At 50.7% G+C, this 15,411-nt stretch overlaps 4 protein-coding genes and 1 pseudogene across 4 annotated transcripts; 2 read left to right on the plus strand and 3 right to left on the minus strand.

The window, feature by feature from the left end:
• The first annotated feature begins 2,242 nt into the window (after positions 1–2,242).
• LOC130249894 (feather keratin B-4-like) lies at positions 2,243–3,064 on the plus strand (annotated as a pseudogene).
• A 2,802-nt stretch (positions 3,065–5,866) lies between these two features.
• Positions 5,867–7,629, minus strand: LOC130249901 (feather beta keratin-like). The gene is made up of 3 exons (XM_056485057.1): positions 7,550–7,629; positions 6,417–6,497; positions 5,867–6,242 (listed from the first exon to the last, which is right to left on the minus strand). Exons 1-3 carry the CDS (start codon positions 7,627–7,629, stop codon positions 5,867–5,869), a joined length of 537 nt encoding a protein of 178 aa, XP_056341032.1.
• Positions 7,630–8,414: 785 nt separating this feature from the next.
• On the plus strand, positions 8,415–9,098 carry LOC130249354 (feather keratin B-4-like). The gene is made up of 2 exons (XM_056484058.1): positions 8,415–8,532; positions 8,725–9,098. Exons 1-2 carry the CDS (start codon positions 8,415–8,417, stop codon positions 9,096–9,098), a joined length of 492 nt encoding a protein of 163 aa, XP_056340033.1.
• A 2,633-nt stretch (positions 9,099–11,731) lies between these two features.
• On the minus strand, positions 11,732–12,057 carry LOC130249625 (feather beta keratin-like). The gene has a single exon (XM_056484576.1). The coding sequence runs from the start codon at positions 12,041–12,043 to the stop codon at positions 11,732–11,734; it is 312 nt and encodes a 103-aa protein (XP_056340551.1). The 5' UTR covers positions 12,044–12,057.
• A 2,999-nt stretch (positions 12,058–15,056) lies between these two features.
• LOC130249665 (feather beta keratin-like) lies at positions 15,057–15,389 on the minus strand. Its single transcript, XM_056484649.1, has one exon. It carries the CDS (start codon positions 15,387–15,389, stop codon positions 15,057–15,059), a length of 333 nt encoding a protein of 110 aa, XP_056340624.1.
• Between the last annotated feature and the right edge of the window lie 22 nt (positions 15,390–15,411).

Genomic DNA, 15,411 nt, shown 5'->3' on the forward strand with positions numbered 1-15,411 from the left:
CTGCACACTGCCACACCAAAGCTTTTGATACAACAGTTCCTTGCTTGGCACTAAAATGGAAAAGTCACTCTATGCTAGTGCACACCAGACAAACTCTCTTCCTGGCCAGGACTCTTGAAGCCTTCCAGCAAAGAAAGAAACAACATCAACCACATGGGCAGGAGCCCTGCAGTGCAAGTGCTTCAATTGTCCTACTCAAACAAGACTAGGAGGATGAGAATTTCCAGCACCTTGGACAGTTCAGATATGGATCTCCCAAGACTGAGACTCCACCAGTGCTTCCAATCTCCGATCATCCTCATAATGAAAGATTTTTGGCGTTTTTCGCCATGAAGTTCCACCTCTTTTTGCTTTTGCTCTTGCTCTCTTGCCCTGCACTGCTGAGAACAGCCAGGCACTCTCCTCTTCATTCCCCACCATCAGTTACTTGCACACGCTGATGGCACTCCCCTGTCGGTCCTTGTTCCCTGGGATTCCTGGCTCTCTCAGTTTCTCATCTAGGACATTTTTCAGGCCCATTTTTATCTGGATGGCCCTGAGTTGGTCTCACTGAGGAGCCCAGAACTGCACACAACACCTCAGATGGGATCTCACTAGTGCTGAGCAAACACCAACAGTCACCTCCCACTACCTCATCCCAACACTTTTCCAGATCCTGCCCTGGAACCTTCGCGTCCCTTTTCCCACAAGGGTACAGGGACCCCTCCTGCTCTATTTCTTCTCACCGACAACAACAAAGGCTTTTTGAAAAGAAAATAATTGTTCCAACTGATACCCATATATTCCTTTCTACCTAGGATGACTCTCTTGTTCCTCCCAATAGACAGCCCTTGGCAGCTTCCCTTGCTGAGTTCCATCAGATGTCCAGGACCACTCAGGTTTTCAGTGTTGGCCAAATGGATCCAACTTCTGGGCTACAGCACTGGGGACTTGCTGCCATCAGGATTTTGGGACACTAACCACAAGCTTCTGTGCCCAGTTCTTCATATCATTCTCAGGCCACCACGCCGGGCACTGACGCAATGTGGATTTGTCTGGTTGTCAAGGATCAGGCAATGCTCAACTTCAGCAATCCTGGGGAAACCCCAAATCCTCTTTCTGACAATCACAAGTGGTCTCAGCCCCGGTAAAGACCCCAAAGGCCCCAGATATCAAAACCTTAAAGGTAAGAGGGGCACCAGGACATCCACAAAGCACAGTCAGTAGGAAAGGTCAAGTCTAGTGCCAGGCGTAGGCAGGTGGAATCAAGGTGGGAAGGCATGGAATGTGAGGGAAGGGGCAACAGCTCTACACACCTGCAAATCCCAGAGCAGCCTGACAGAGCTGGGAGGGAATGGGGCTCCTCTTCACAACACACCCACAAAAAACAGCACACCAGTGCCACAGGGTGACCTTGCAGATGACAGCCACACCTCCCCAAAGTTTTGGTTGTTTATTCAGCCCTTGCTGAAATGCACCTTCAGAGCAAACCCTCCCAAATGCTACTAACCCTCAAATACTAATAACTCACACTTAAAAGCTGCCCTCAAGGTCAGAAGGACAGGTCCTCAAGAGAAGGATGTGAAATGATGGAATTCCATAAAGACACACCCACATCATGACAGAGAGGGAAAGGGCAGCATGCTGACCATCAGGTAGCAATTACTGGGTTTTGCTTATAGCAACACAATATTACAATTTACAAGATAGAAATCATTATGAAACCTGATGGCCTGAATATGGAATAAGGGAATTGACGCCACAGACCAGCCTGGGAACAAAGGCATCGGGCCCCATTTGTTGTTTGTTATTGGATTTATGAACGAGGTCAAGGAATACACTTTACGTGAAAGAGTGTGCTGAAATTAAACTTGAGAAATCCAGGTGGACCATAAAAATGGAACAGGTTCAGCCTGAACAGCCTCTCATTTACCAGATCTTGTGATCCCATTCAAGACCAAGACCCTTTCATCCATCAGGAAGAGCTTCCAGGCACTAGAATCTTTCCAAGCCATTGCAGCAGAGTGTCTCTCCAGGACATCAGCAGATCCTTCAGAATTTTTGGGTGCAACACAATGACTGATGGACATCCAGGGGCAGAGAACAGAGTCCCACTCCTCACAAGGCACACACAAACCACAGCATATGAGTGCCACAAAATGACCTCACTGATGACATTGCAAATCTCCAGGGCTCTGGTTGTTTATTCATTCCTGCCTGACACACATCTAACAATGGAATTCTTCCAAATACACCACCTCCCATGAAAATTGATGTCAAGGTCAGATGGACATAACATCAAGAGCAGTACATGGAATTGGAGAATTACATCACAAAGGAAAACACACCCCACCTCATAACCTCATGCCAGGCTGGGCTAGGCAAGAGCTGATGTCTCCAAACTCTCCCAAGGCCATGGGACAAGTCTGACCCGCCCATACAGGACCAGCATAAAAGCCAGCCCAGAAACTCTCTCCCTCACACACTTCTCCTCACTCCTTCTCCTGCACCTACTGACAACAAGGTGAGCCTCAGTCCCCTGACCCTCCTGATCCTGCACCCCTGACCCCTCTCTTCCAGCACGCTCAGCTCCAGGCTCAGCAGCCCTCACGCCTCCCCACAGCCCCACAACAGCCTCCACACTCCCTCACCCTCCTGCATCAACACCCCTCACACCCCCACACCCCTGCCCTGTCTCATCCCCTCTCTTCCAGGGACCCTCCACACCACACCCATGGCCTGCTACGACCTCTGCCAACCCTGCGGACCCACCCCGCTGGCCAACAGCTGCAACGAGCCCTGTGCCCTGCAATGCCAGGACTCCCGCGTCATCATCAACCCTTCCCCTGTGCTGGTCACCCTGCCAGGACCCATCATGACCTCCTTCCCCCAGAGCACCGCCGTCGGATCCACCTCCTCGGCTGCCGTGGGCACTGAACTCAGTGTGCAGGGACAGCCCATCTCTGGGGGATTTGGTGGCTTTGGTGGTTTTGGCTATGGCCGTGGATTTGGCTACGGGCTGGGCTGTGGCTATGGTCTGGGAGGCCTGGGCTGCTACGGCAGAAGGGGCGGCTACAACTGCTAAGGACCCTAGGCACCACTCCTGACACCAACCACCCACTCCCTAGAACACACCCCAGACACTGAGGACGCCTCTCTGGGCCAAGGCTCTCAAATGGGCTCAGCACTTCCAGTTCCTGCTCTCAGGGCATCAAGCAAGGCAGTGGCCAAGGGGCCGGCTTGGGCTGCCTGCAAACATTTCCCATCTCCATTACTCCTCTTCTCCCACTCTGTGCTCTGTGCCCTTCAGCTCTGTCCAACTCCCTCTGCTGCAAACCTCTTCTCTCAAGCCAGAGACAATCAGGCATCTCTGCTGGGCTACTCCCACTGCAGGACAGGAAGGCCTTGATGCTCTGGCCCAACCTCCAAGCAAAGCTCCTCAGCTGATGATCAATCTGCTCACAACCCAGCCCCTTCCCTGCTTCACAACCCTGCTCCCTTCCACTGTCTGCTCCTGATTTTTCACTGTTCTTTCTCAATAAAATTTTTTTGCAACACAACCTCCCATGACTCTTTCTTTCTTCTCCCAGGACTCTTCCAGGCACACTTAGAGCTACGGCAAATTCATGCAGGCAGCTGGTGTGGGTGAAAAATTGTGCCAAAGCCTGCCTTAGGGAATATGGCTCCAGTTCCACAACCCCCAGCACACTTTGGTCATCCTTTGCCCCACACAAACCCTTCACTTGATTGAAATTTGGTCTGGATGCACTAGGGCAGGTCTTTGCCTGCCTCTGACACAAGACCCTCATGGTCTCTGTGTTCACTTTTGGCTCTAGCTCCTCATGATCTTCCAGGCTCATCTCCAAGTCTGCTTGAGGAGATTCTTGTCTTCCTTCTCTTGAATGGCCCAGCCTAGCAAATCATGAACTGGGGATTCCTTGCCTTCTCCCTCATCCGGAATGTCACATCCTGCTCTTGAGGCCGTGTCCATCTGACCTTGGCGGTGGCTTTTAAGTGCAAGTTTTAGAGAACATATTCTGGTATTTCTGGCTCATGTCAGGGCGGGCTGAGACATGACCAAAACTTTGGAGAAGTGGGGTGTAATCACTGAGGTCACCCCATAGTACTTCTGTGCTGTGGTTTGTGGGTGTGTGGGGAAGAGTTGCCACCACTCTTTGGCAGGCTGGTCTGCATTTTACAGCTGCTCCAAGTAGGAGGTGTTGTACCTTCAATCACATTCCCTCCCTCCATGCTCTGCTCCCAGCAGGCAATGGCTGACATTCAACCATCTTTTTCCCGTTGATTGTGCTTTGTGCATGTCTTGGTGCCCATCTTGCTTTTACTGTTTTGATATCCAGGGTCTTTTGGGTCGTTTCTTGTGCTAAGGTCTGAGGTCACTTCTCTGGGCAATGTCTGGTTGTCAGAAAGAGGATTTGGAGGTTGCCCTGGATTGTTGGAGGAGAGCATTGCGTAATCCTTGACAATAACCCAGGCAGGTCCAGATTGTGTCAGTGCCCAGCTTGGTGGTCTGAGAAGGGTCTGAAGAACTGGACCCAGAGGCTTGTGATCAGTCCAGATGGCAGCAAGTCCCCAGTGCTGTAGCGCAGAAGTTCGATTCACTGGGCCAACACAAAAAACTGGAGTGGTCCTGGACATCTGCTGGAGCTCAGCAGGGGAAGCTGCCAAGAGCTATTTGTTGTGGGGGGTGGAGTCATCCCAGATAGGAAGGCATATGTGATTATCAGCTGGAACAATTGTTTTCTCTTCCAAAAAGCCTTTGTGATTGTGGGGGAGAAGAAATGGAGCAGGAGGTATCCCTGTGTGGGAAAAGGGACCCCAAGATCCCAGAGAAGTGGGTAAAGTGTTGTGGTGAGGTGGTGGGGGGTGAAAGTTGTCTCCTGAAAGCTGATGACACCCTGTGTGAGGCCTTATGAGCAGTCCTGGGCTCTCCAGTATGAAAATGAAGTCCATTTAATGAATCTAAATAATTTAAGGTCCAGCAATGTTCTAAAAGGACTGGGGAAACCTTCCTAGAGGATAGGCTGAGAGGGCTGAGACTCCCTGGGGTCCAGAATGAACAGGGGGTTTCATAAAAGTGTGCAAATCCCTGATGGTGAGGAATGAAGACAAGGGAGCCTGGCTGTCCTCAGCAGTGCACAGGTACAGGGCAAGAGACCAAAGGCACAAGTAAAAGAGATGGAATTCCATGGGCAAAGAAGACAATAATCTTTTATTGTGAGAGGGCCACAGAGTGGAAGAGGTGGTGGAGTCTCAGTCTTGGGAGATCCATATCTGAACTGTCCAAGGTGCTGGAAATTCTCATCCTCCTAGTCTTGTTTGAGCAGGACAGTTGAAGCACTTGCATTGCAGAGCTCCTGCCCAAGTGGTTGATGTTGTTTCTTTCTTTGCTGGAAGGCTTCAAGAGTCCTGGCCAGGAAGAGAATTTGTCTGGTGTGCACTAGCATAGAGTGACTTTTCCATTTTAGTGCCAAGCAGAGAACTGTTGTATCAGAGCCTTTGGTGTTGCTGTTTGCAGTGTGTGTGACATGTTCTGCAGAGGTCTCCTTCTGTGATTCCTGTGCCAGATTTTTTTACTAGTTATTTTGACATATATGTAATGAAAAGTGTTGTTGCCCTGTTCCACATACTCAGAGTGGCATGTTCGGATCTTGAATGTGGTGGGTGAGGATGCGAGACCATTGGAATACACAAAAATAAGGAGGCATTTCAGGATTGATACAGGAACTCTTTATTGATGTGAAAGAACTGAAAGTCAGGAGGAAGTAGCGGAAATAATTAGTGGTGACATGCAAGTAGAGTGATCATCAGCAGAAGTGCTTTGCTTGCAGGAGTTTTTGCCAGATCCCTGAGCTGGTGTTGAAAGTCCTTAGCAGTTGTAGCCGCCCCTTCTGCCGTAGCCACAGCCCAGGCCTCCCAGGCCATAGCCAAATCCACGGCCATAGCCAAAGCCGCCAAAGCCACCAAATCCCCCAGAGATGGGCTGTCCCTGCACACTGAGTTCAGTGCCCACGGCAGCCGAGGAGGTGGATCCGACGGCGGTGCTCTGGGGGAAGGAGGTCATGATGGGTCCTGGCAGGGTGACCAGCACAGGGGAAGGGTTGATGATGACGCGGGAGTCCTGGCATTGCAGGGCACAGGGCTCGTTGCAGCTGTTGGCCAGCGGGGTGGGTCCGCAGGGTGTGCAGAGATTGTAGCAGGCCATGGGTGTGGTGTGGAGGGTCCCTGGAAGAGAAAGGGTGAGGCTATTATGGGGAGGCTGAGGGAGTGTGGAGGGTGAGGCAGGAGAATGGTGAGGGAGTGTGGAGGCTGTTGTGGGGCTGTGTGGAGGCATGAGGGCTGCTGTGACTGGGGTTGAGTGTGCTGGAAGAGAGGGGTCAGGGGTCCAGGAGCAGGAGGGTCAGGGGTTTGAGACTCACCTTGTCAGCAGGAGCAGGAGGATAAGGCGTGAGGCGAAGTATGTGAGGGAGAGAGGATCTGGTCCAGCTTTTATGCTGGTCCTGGATGGGTGGGACAGTCTTGTCCCATGGCCTTGGGGGAGTTTGGAGACATCAGCACTTGGCTGGCTCAGCCTGATGAATCATTGTGTGGGGAGTGTTTTAATTAGTACGATTCTGCAATTCCATGTCCTTTTCTTGAGGCTGTGTCCATCTGATCTTGGAGGCAGGTTTAGAGTGAGAGTTGGTATTTGGGAGGATGTGTGTCAGGGAGGCATGAATAAACAGCCAGAGCCCTGGAGATTTGCAATGTCACCAGTGAGGTCGTTTTGTGGCACTCATGTGCTGTGGCTTGTGGGTTCCTTCTGATGACTGGGCTCCTCTTCTGTGCTGCTGGATGTCCATCAGTCATTGTGTTGCACCCAGGAATGTTGAGGGAGATGCTGATATCCTGGGGAGGTGACTCTGCAATAACTTGGAATGGTCTCAGTGCTTGTGATGCTTTCTGCTGGATCAAAGTGAGCTCATGGCCCTTGAATGGGATCAAGGGAGAGGATCTAGCAAAGCCAGGGGCTAGTCAGGCTGAACTTGTTCAATTTTCAGGTCCATTTAGATTTCTGCAATCTACACAATAGCATACACTGTCATTTAAAGAATATTACTTGACCTCCTTCATGAATCTCATAAACAAACAGCAATCCTGTGTTTGCCCGGGCTGGTCTGTGACGTCAATTCACTTATTCCACATTCAAGCCACAGGGTTTCATAATTTATAACCTCTATGTCTTAACATTTTGTTCATGTTAGCAAAAGCTAATTGTTACTAATGGATGATCAGTGAGCTCCTCCTTCCTTCTCTGTCATGGTGCTGGCATTCCTTTGTGGAATTCTGTGAATCCAAGCCATTTTCTTGAAGGTCTTTTCCACATGACTTTGATGGCAATATTTAAATGCAAGTATTAGAGGTTGAAGGAAGGTGTTGATGGCCTTGTCAGGGCAAGCTGAAGGCATGAGCAAAGCTTTGGAGAGGTTGGGTGTCATCAGTGAGGTCACCCCAGGGCACTTGTGTTCTGTGGTTTGTAGGTGCATTGTGAAGATGAGCCCCAAACTATCACGTCTCTGTCAGGCTGGTCTGGGCTTTGCAGGAGCACTGCTTGGGAGGGTCTCCCCCTTTCATTGTTTCCATCCTTGCCATGTTGCCCTCTCTCCAGGTGTTTTTATATACCAGATCTTTCCTGTGGTGGATGGGAAAGCAATGCCTGCCATATAGGGAGGCTTCCCATGCTTCCCTAAGTCTTGTGTTGGTTCGTCCCTAGTGCTTATCTCATCTGGGCTCAGCAAAGTCACACTGTGGGGTCACAGTGCTGGGCTCAGGCTGATGCATAGAAAAGAAAAGTGGTGAAGGATAAGTAGAACATGCTGTAAGGAGAAAAATTCCTCATCCATTGATTAATCCACCCTTTGGCCATGTACTCTTTGCTGCAAAAAATGCCAGCAGATACCAAGACAGGATTAGGAAAAGAAATGCAAATAGGATGAGGCTGGTGTCTATCCTCTTGCCGACCACTTGTGGGACTCCACAGTGGAATAAGAACATGGGCATGGTTGACCAAGAGCAACTCAGGGAGACCATGACACTGACAGGAGTGGAGCATCCTTAAAAGGAGAAGAAACTAAGGACCAGGAATTTTGTTCAGACAGGAGACAAGAATGCAAATGGGACATATGTTTAATACGCCACAGCATGAGCTCAGTGTTGACTTTCCAGTTCCCCAAATCTATAATTGAATCTTCTGTGCCCTGACACATTATGCCACCACCAAGACATTGGCCACCGATTCTCCCAACCAGGAGGTTCTGCCAAGGTCAGATGAACACAGCCTCAAAAAAAGGACATGGAATTGCAGAGTTGTAGGAAGGAAAATATTCCCCACCTCGTGATTCACCAGGCTGAGCCAGCCAAATGCTACAGCCTGCAAAATGCCCCAAGGCCATGGGACAAGACTGTCCCTCCCATCCAGGACCAACATAAAAGCTAGCCCAGAGCCTCTCTCCCTCACACACTTCTCACACCTTTTCCTCCTGCTCCTGCTGACAACAAGGTGAGTCTCAAGCCCCTGATCCTCCTGCTCCTGCACTCCTGGCCCCTCTCTTCCATCACACTCAGCCCCAGCCTCAGCAGTCCTCATGCCTCCCCAGAGCCCCACAACAGCCTCCACACTCCCTCACCCTCCTGCATCACCACCCCTCACACCCCCACACCCCTGCCCTGCCTCACCCCTCTCTCTTCCAGGGATCATCCACACCACACCCATGGCCTGCAACAGCCTCTGCCGACCCTGCGGACCCACCCCGCTGGCCAACAGCTGCAACGAGCCCTGTGCCCTGCAATGCCAGGACTCCCGCGTCATCATCAACCCTTCCCCTGTGCTGGTCACCCTGCCAGGACCCATCATGACCTCCTTCCCCCAGAGCACCGCCGTCGGATCCACCTCCTCGGCTGCCGTGGGCACTGAACTCAGTGTGCAGGGACAGCCCATCTCTGGGGGATTTGGTGGATTTGGTGGCTTTGGCTATGGCCGTGGGTTTGGCTATGGGCTGGGCTGTGGCTATGGTCTGGGAGGCCTGGACTGCTATGGCAGAAGGGGCGGCTACAACTGCTAAGAACCCTGAGCATCACTCCTGACACCAACCACCCACTCCCTGGAACACACCCCAGGCACTGAGGACGCCTCTCTGGGCCAAGGCTCTCAAACAGGCTCAGCATTTCCAGTTCCTGCTCTCAGGGCATCAAGCAAGGCAGTAGCCAAGGGGCTAGCCCAGGCTGCCTGCAAACATGGCCCATCTGCCTCCTTCTTTTCTCCGGCTCTCTGCCTCTGCATCACCCCTTCAGCTCTGTCCAGCTCCCTCTGCTCCAAACCCCTTCCCCCAACACAGGGACCATTGGGCACCTCTGCTGAGCTGCTCTCACTCTGGAGCAGGAAGGCCTTGATGCTCTGGCCAAACCATGTGCAAGCCAAGGACCTTCACTGACGGTCACTCTGCCCCTCAGCCCAATTCCCTTCTACTGGCTGCTCTTGCTTTTTCACTGTTTTGTCTCAATAAATTTATTTTTTTTTGCATCATAATTTCAGATGTGTTTTTTCTGAATGCACTCCTAATAAACTGAGTGGGAAATCTGTTTCCCTTTCACTGCACCACAGAAGAGCAGGAATCCAGAGTCCAAGTGTCTTTAGGAGGAATTTAAGTTGGATATTAAGGAAGCTTCCTCTGTGTAGAGTGTTGTCATTCCTGTCACAGACTGCACAGGGTAGTGGTGGAGTCATCATCCCCGCAGGGATTTAATATCCCTGGACATGTGTCACCTGGGGACATGGGTTAGTGGTGGCCTTGGTGGTGCTGAGGTTAGAGTTTTATTTTATTTTTAATTTAGACTTTTTGCAACAAAAATGTTTCTAAGATGTGATTGTTTAGTGGTGGATTTTGTAGTCCTGCATTAAGTGGCACTCAATGTTAAGAGGCTTTTCCAGCTGAACTGATTCTTGTTTGGTGCAAGTGAACAAAGGACAAAGGGGAGCAGCAGCAGGTGAGGGGTGAGCCAGGCCTTTGGGGTCTTGAGTTGTATCAAGTGCTGATGAGTGTGACCACTTCTCCTGGAGGATTTCCCTTGAGGAAATGGTGTTTGAACTCTGTGTCTGCTCTGTGCCAGTGACTCAGCCTGGGCATGAGGAGAAAACTATGACTGCTGTTGAACTCAAGCCTTTTGTGAAGCCTTTGAGACTCCTTCCCACAGCATCTGAGCAAGTGTGGCTTCTCTGAGAGTGCAGTGAGTGGCCTGAGAGTGGCTGTGGCCCAGAGGCTTGAGGATCAGTGTCCCAAAATTAAAGCTGAGGCAATTCTCAAGGGAAATAGGTCAAGAGTTGCATCCATTAGGCCAACCCTGTTCAAAATCCTCAACAATGACATAGGCAGTAGCACTGTTGTCCCCTCAGCAAGTTGGCAGCTGATGGAGTGGCTGAGGCACCACTTGGTTGTGCCACCAGTCAGAGGGAGCTGGAGAGTGAGGGTTACAGGAATCTCCATAAGTTCAAGCAAGGGAAACATGAAGTTCTGCATCTGTTCAGGAATGGCAGTGGGCCACAGGTCATGCTGGTGGCTGAGAGGCTGGAAAGAAGCTTTGCTGAGCAGGACAAAGGGACTGCAAAATCTCAATCCTTTCCTTCCTGGAAAAGGCATCACCAGTATCCAAGATAGATTTCAGGCAATTCTTGCCATGAAGTCAGGAGAAGTGGCCTTTTCTCTCTTTAGAACATTAGTGGGGTTCCATGTGGGGTGGTTTGGGCAGTTCTGGGCTGTCCAGTGAAAGAAGCACAAAGGCTTAGTGAAACAAGATCAGATCAGGGGACCAAGATACTGAAAGGGCAGGAGAATCTTTCCTAGAGAGCAGAGAAGGTGGGGACTCCCAGGAGACAAGGCTGGACATGAGAGTGTCATCAGTGTCCTCAGATCACTGATGGCAGAGGATAATGTTGAGGGAGCCTGGCTGTTCTCAACATTGCCCACACGTGAAGGAAAAGGAGGAAGGGCAGAAGAGAAAACAGATGGAATTCTGTGGGCAAAGAAGGAAAGAATTTTTCAGTGTGAGAGTGGTCACAGAGTGGAAAAACTGGTGGAGTCTGCTGGGAGAAGCAAAACTGTGCTGGCCGTGGTCCTGGAAATGCTGCTCTTGCTGACTTTGCTCGAGCAGAGGGAAATAAAGTGGTTGCATTCCAGAGTTTGTGCCCAAGTGGATGATGATGTTCCTCCCTGTTTGCTGTGTGGGTTCAGGAGTCCTGAAGGGAAAGAAATTTTGTCAAGTGTGAGCTGGCACAGAGAGACTCTGCCAGAGCCATGAGCAGGAGATCAGGGATGTGTTAAAACCTTTGAGGCAGTAGGTCCTAGGTTTGAGTCATGTTCTGGAAGGTGTACTGTCCTCCCCTGCTTCCAGTGCCTGTCTTGGTTGTCATGGGTTGTGACATCTTTGCTAAGAGAGGTGTTCTGCTTCTTTGCCATCCACACCAAAGGCATTTTGCTGGGTGAGGATGTGAAACTATTGGAATTCAAAAAGATGAGGAGGCATCTCAGACTTTGATGCATGAAAACTTTATTGAGGGAAAAAAATGAAAACAGGAAAAAGAGCCAGAAGGAATGCAGTGTGAGATGCAAGTAGGTGACAAGCAGCCAAGGTGATTTGCTTTCAGGAGCTGTTGCCAGGGCCCCAAGCTCATTGTTGATGACAGGGGTGTTAACGAGGTCCCTTAGCAATTGTAGCCGCCCCTTCTGCCATAGCCACAGCCCAGGCCTCCCAGCCCATAGCCAAGGCCAAAGCCAAATCCCCCAGAGATGGGCTGTCCCTGGGCATTGAGTTCAGTGCCCACAGCAGCCGAGGAGGTGGATCCGACGGCGGTGCTCTGGGGGAAGGAGGTCATGATGGGTCCTGGCAGGGTGACCAGCACAGGGGAAGGGTTGATGATGACGCGGGAGTCCTGGCATTGCAGGGCACAGGGCTCGTTGCAGCTGTTGGCCAGCGGGGTGGGTCCGCAGGGTCGGCAGAGGCTGTTGCAGGCCATGGGTGTGGTGTGGAGGGTCCCTGGAAGAGAGAGGGGGGTGAGGCAGGGCAGGGGTGTGGGGATGTGAGGGGTGGTGATGCAGGAGGTGAGGGAGTGTGGAGGCTGTTGGGGGGCTGTGGGAAGGCGTGAGGGCTGCTGAGGCTGGGGCTGAGCGTGCTGGAAGAGAGGGGTCAGGGGGTGCAGGAGCAGGAGGGTCAGGGGTTTGAGGCTCACCTTGTTGTCTGCAGGTGCAGGAGGAGGAGGTGTGAGTAGAAGTGTGTGAGGGAGAGAGGCTTTGGGCTGGCTTTTATGCTTGTCCTGGATGGGAGGGACAGTCTTGTCCCATGGCCTTGGGGCTGAGTCATGAGGTGGGGGAGTGTTTTCCTTCATGCATTTCTACAATTCCATGTACTGCTCTAGATGCTATGTCCATCTAACCTTGGTGGCAGCTTTAATAATTTCGTGTTTGGGTGGATTTGATTGTTCAATGTGTGTCAGGGAGAACTGAATAAACAACCAGAGCTTTGGAGATTTGCAATGACATCAGTGAGGTCATTCTGTGGCACTCGTATGCTGTAGTTTGTTGGAGCCTTGTGAAGACTGAGAGTCTTTTCTGTGCTGCTGGATGCCCTTCAGTCATTGTGTTGTACACAGGAATGCTGAGGGAGCTTCTGATGTCCTGGGGAGGTCACTGTGCAATAACTTGGCAAGTATCTGGGAGCACTTCCTGACGGATGAAAAAGAGCTCACGGCCTTGTGTCTTGAATGTGATGAAGAGAGAGGACCTTTAAAATGAGAGGCTATTCAGACTGAACTTGTTCCAGTGTTAAGGCCCATCTGGATTTCTCACATTTACATGACAATGTATTCTGCCATTAGAGCTGTATTCCTTGACATTGTGAAGAAATTCAATAAAGAAACAACAAACTGGGCTTGATCCTTTTTTTTCCCAGGCTGTCTGTGTCATCAATTCACTTATTCCGCATTCAAGCCACAAGTTTCGTAACTCACAACCTGTAATTGTTAACATTGTGTTCTTGTAAGTAAATTACCAATAATTACTAAAGGACAATCAGTGAGCTACGCTGTCTTTTCCTGACAAGGTGGGTGAGTCTCTGTGGAATTGTGCAATTCCATATCCTGCTCCTGAGGCTCTGTCCATCTGTGTCTGTAGCTTTTAATTGCAAGTACTAAAAGGTCAAAATCTTTTATTGATGATTCATGTCAGGGAGGGCTGAAGACATGACCCAAGCCTTGGAGATGTAGGGTGTCATCACTGTGGTCACCCATGGCCCTCGTGTGCTCTTTGTGCGTGCCTTCTGAAAAATTACCCTCAGTTTCTCACAGTTCTGATAGGTTGGTCTGGGCTGTGCAGCTGTGCCAAGGAGGAGGTTTTGCACCTTCCATTGCCTTTGATCCCTCCATGCATTTTTCCTAGTTGATAAAGCCTGACATCAGACCTCACCTTTCCGTTTGGACATGCTCAGTGGGTGCCTGGGTGACCCTCTAGCATCAAATGTTTTGGTATTTTTGATCTTCTCTTGGGCTGAATGCAAAGGGGTGAGGCCACTTGTGATTGTCTGAATGAGGATTTGGAGGTCACCTAGGGTTCTTGGAGGTGAGCATTTCCTGATCCTCAGTAACCCAGGCAAGTCCTGGTTGTGTCAGTGCTCAGCATAGTGGACTGAGAAAGTTTTGAAGGGTTGGATCCAGAGGCTTGTGGTCAGTGTCCCAAAGTCCAGATGGCAGCAAGTCCCCAGTGCTGTAGCCCAGAAGTTGAATCAAGTCCCCCGTTGAATCCACTGGAACAGCAGTGAAAACGTGACAGGTTCTGGACATTTGCTGGACTTCAGCAAGGACAGCTGCCAAGTGCATTTTCTTGGGAGGAGTCATCCCAGGGCATCACTTGGAACATTTATTTACTTCTCTGAAAAAGCCTTTGTGGTTCTGGATTAGAAGGAATGGGGCAGGAGGTATCCCTATATCACTGGGGCAGGAGGTATCCCTATATCACCATTTTGGGAAAAGGGACCCCAAGTCTTTAGGTCAAGGCTGGAGAGAAGTGTTGTGATGAGGCAGGGGGAGGTGACTCTTGGTGTTTTCTGAGCACTGGTGAGTCCCAAGTGAGGTGTTGTGGGCAATTCTGGGCTCCCCAGTGTGAAAATGAAGTCAATTTAGTGAGTGGCAACCAGTTCAGAAACACCAAGATTCCAAAGGGATTGGTGAATCATTCCTGGATGAGAAACTGAGAGAGCTGGGATTCCCAGGGGGTGAGAGGGGGGTGTCATAAGTGTGTGCAAATCTCTGATGGCAGAGGATGAAGCCTGGCTATTCTCAGCAGTGCACATGTACAGGACAAGAGGGCAATAGCAAAAGGGAAACAGAGGGAATGCAATTACTAAAGAAGGCAAGAATCTTTCATAGTGAGGGTAGCCATGGTGGATGTGTAGGATTGTCTGTCCTGGGAGAAACGACACTGAACTGTCCATGGTGCTGGAAGTTCAGCACTTGCACTCTGGATTTCCTGCTCAAGTGGATGATTTTGTGACTCTGTTTGCTGGAAGACTTCAAGAGTCCTGGTGGGAAGAGAGTTTGTCAAGTGTGCACTGACATGGAAATATTTTAGCATTGCTGGACCCCGGAGAGCATTAATGTTTCCAAGAGTTTAGTATATACGGTTTCTGTTGTGTTCTGGAAAGCGTCCCCCCCTGTGCTTCCTATACCAGACTTTGTTATTAGTTTTTTCAACATTTTTGTGAGGGAAGGTGCTGTTGCACATATACCAATGACCTATTGAGGTGTGGAATGTGTTAGTAAGGATGTGAGACCACTGGAATTACAGAACAGGAGGCGTCACAGTCGTTGATGCAGGAAAAATTTATTTAGGCACAAAAATGAAGAGACGGAAGAATGAAGAAGAAGGGATCTGCTGTGAGGTGCACATAGGACAGGCACGACCAGCAAAGGTGCTTTGCTTGAAGGAGCTCTTCCCAGAGCAGTGAGCTGCTGGGGTCAGGAGTGGTGCCAAAGGCCCTTAGCAGATGTAGCCGCCCCTTCTGCCATAGCCACAGCCCAGCCCATAGCCAAATCCACGGCCATAGCCAAGCCCATAGCCACCAAAGCCACCAAATCCCCCAGAGATGGGCTGTCCCTGCACACTGAGTTCAGTGCCCACAGCAGCCGAGGAGGTGGATCCAACGGCGGTGATCTGGGGGAAGGAGGTCATGATGGGTCCTGGCAGGGTGACCAGCACAGGGGAAGGGTTGATGATGACACGGGAGTCCTGGCATTGCAGGGCACAGGGCTCGTTGCAGCTGTTGGCCAGCGGGGTGGGTCCGCAGGGTCGGCAGAGGCTGTTGCAGGCCATGGGTGTGGTGTGGAGGGTCCCT

This window comes from Oenanthe melanoleuca, chromosome 2, assembly GCF_029582105.1.
Source record: "Oenanthe melanoleuca isolate GR-GAL-2019-014 chromosome 2, OMel1.0, whole genome shotgun sequence".
In the NCBI taxonomy this organism is placed as follows: domain Eukaryota; kingdom Metazoa; phylum Chordata; class Aves; order Passeriformes; family Muscicapidae; genus Oenanthe; species Oenanthe melanoleuca.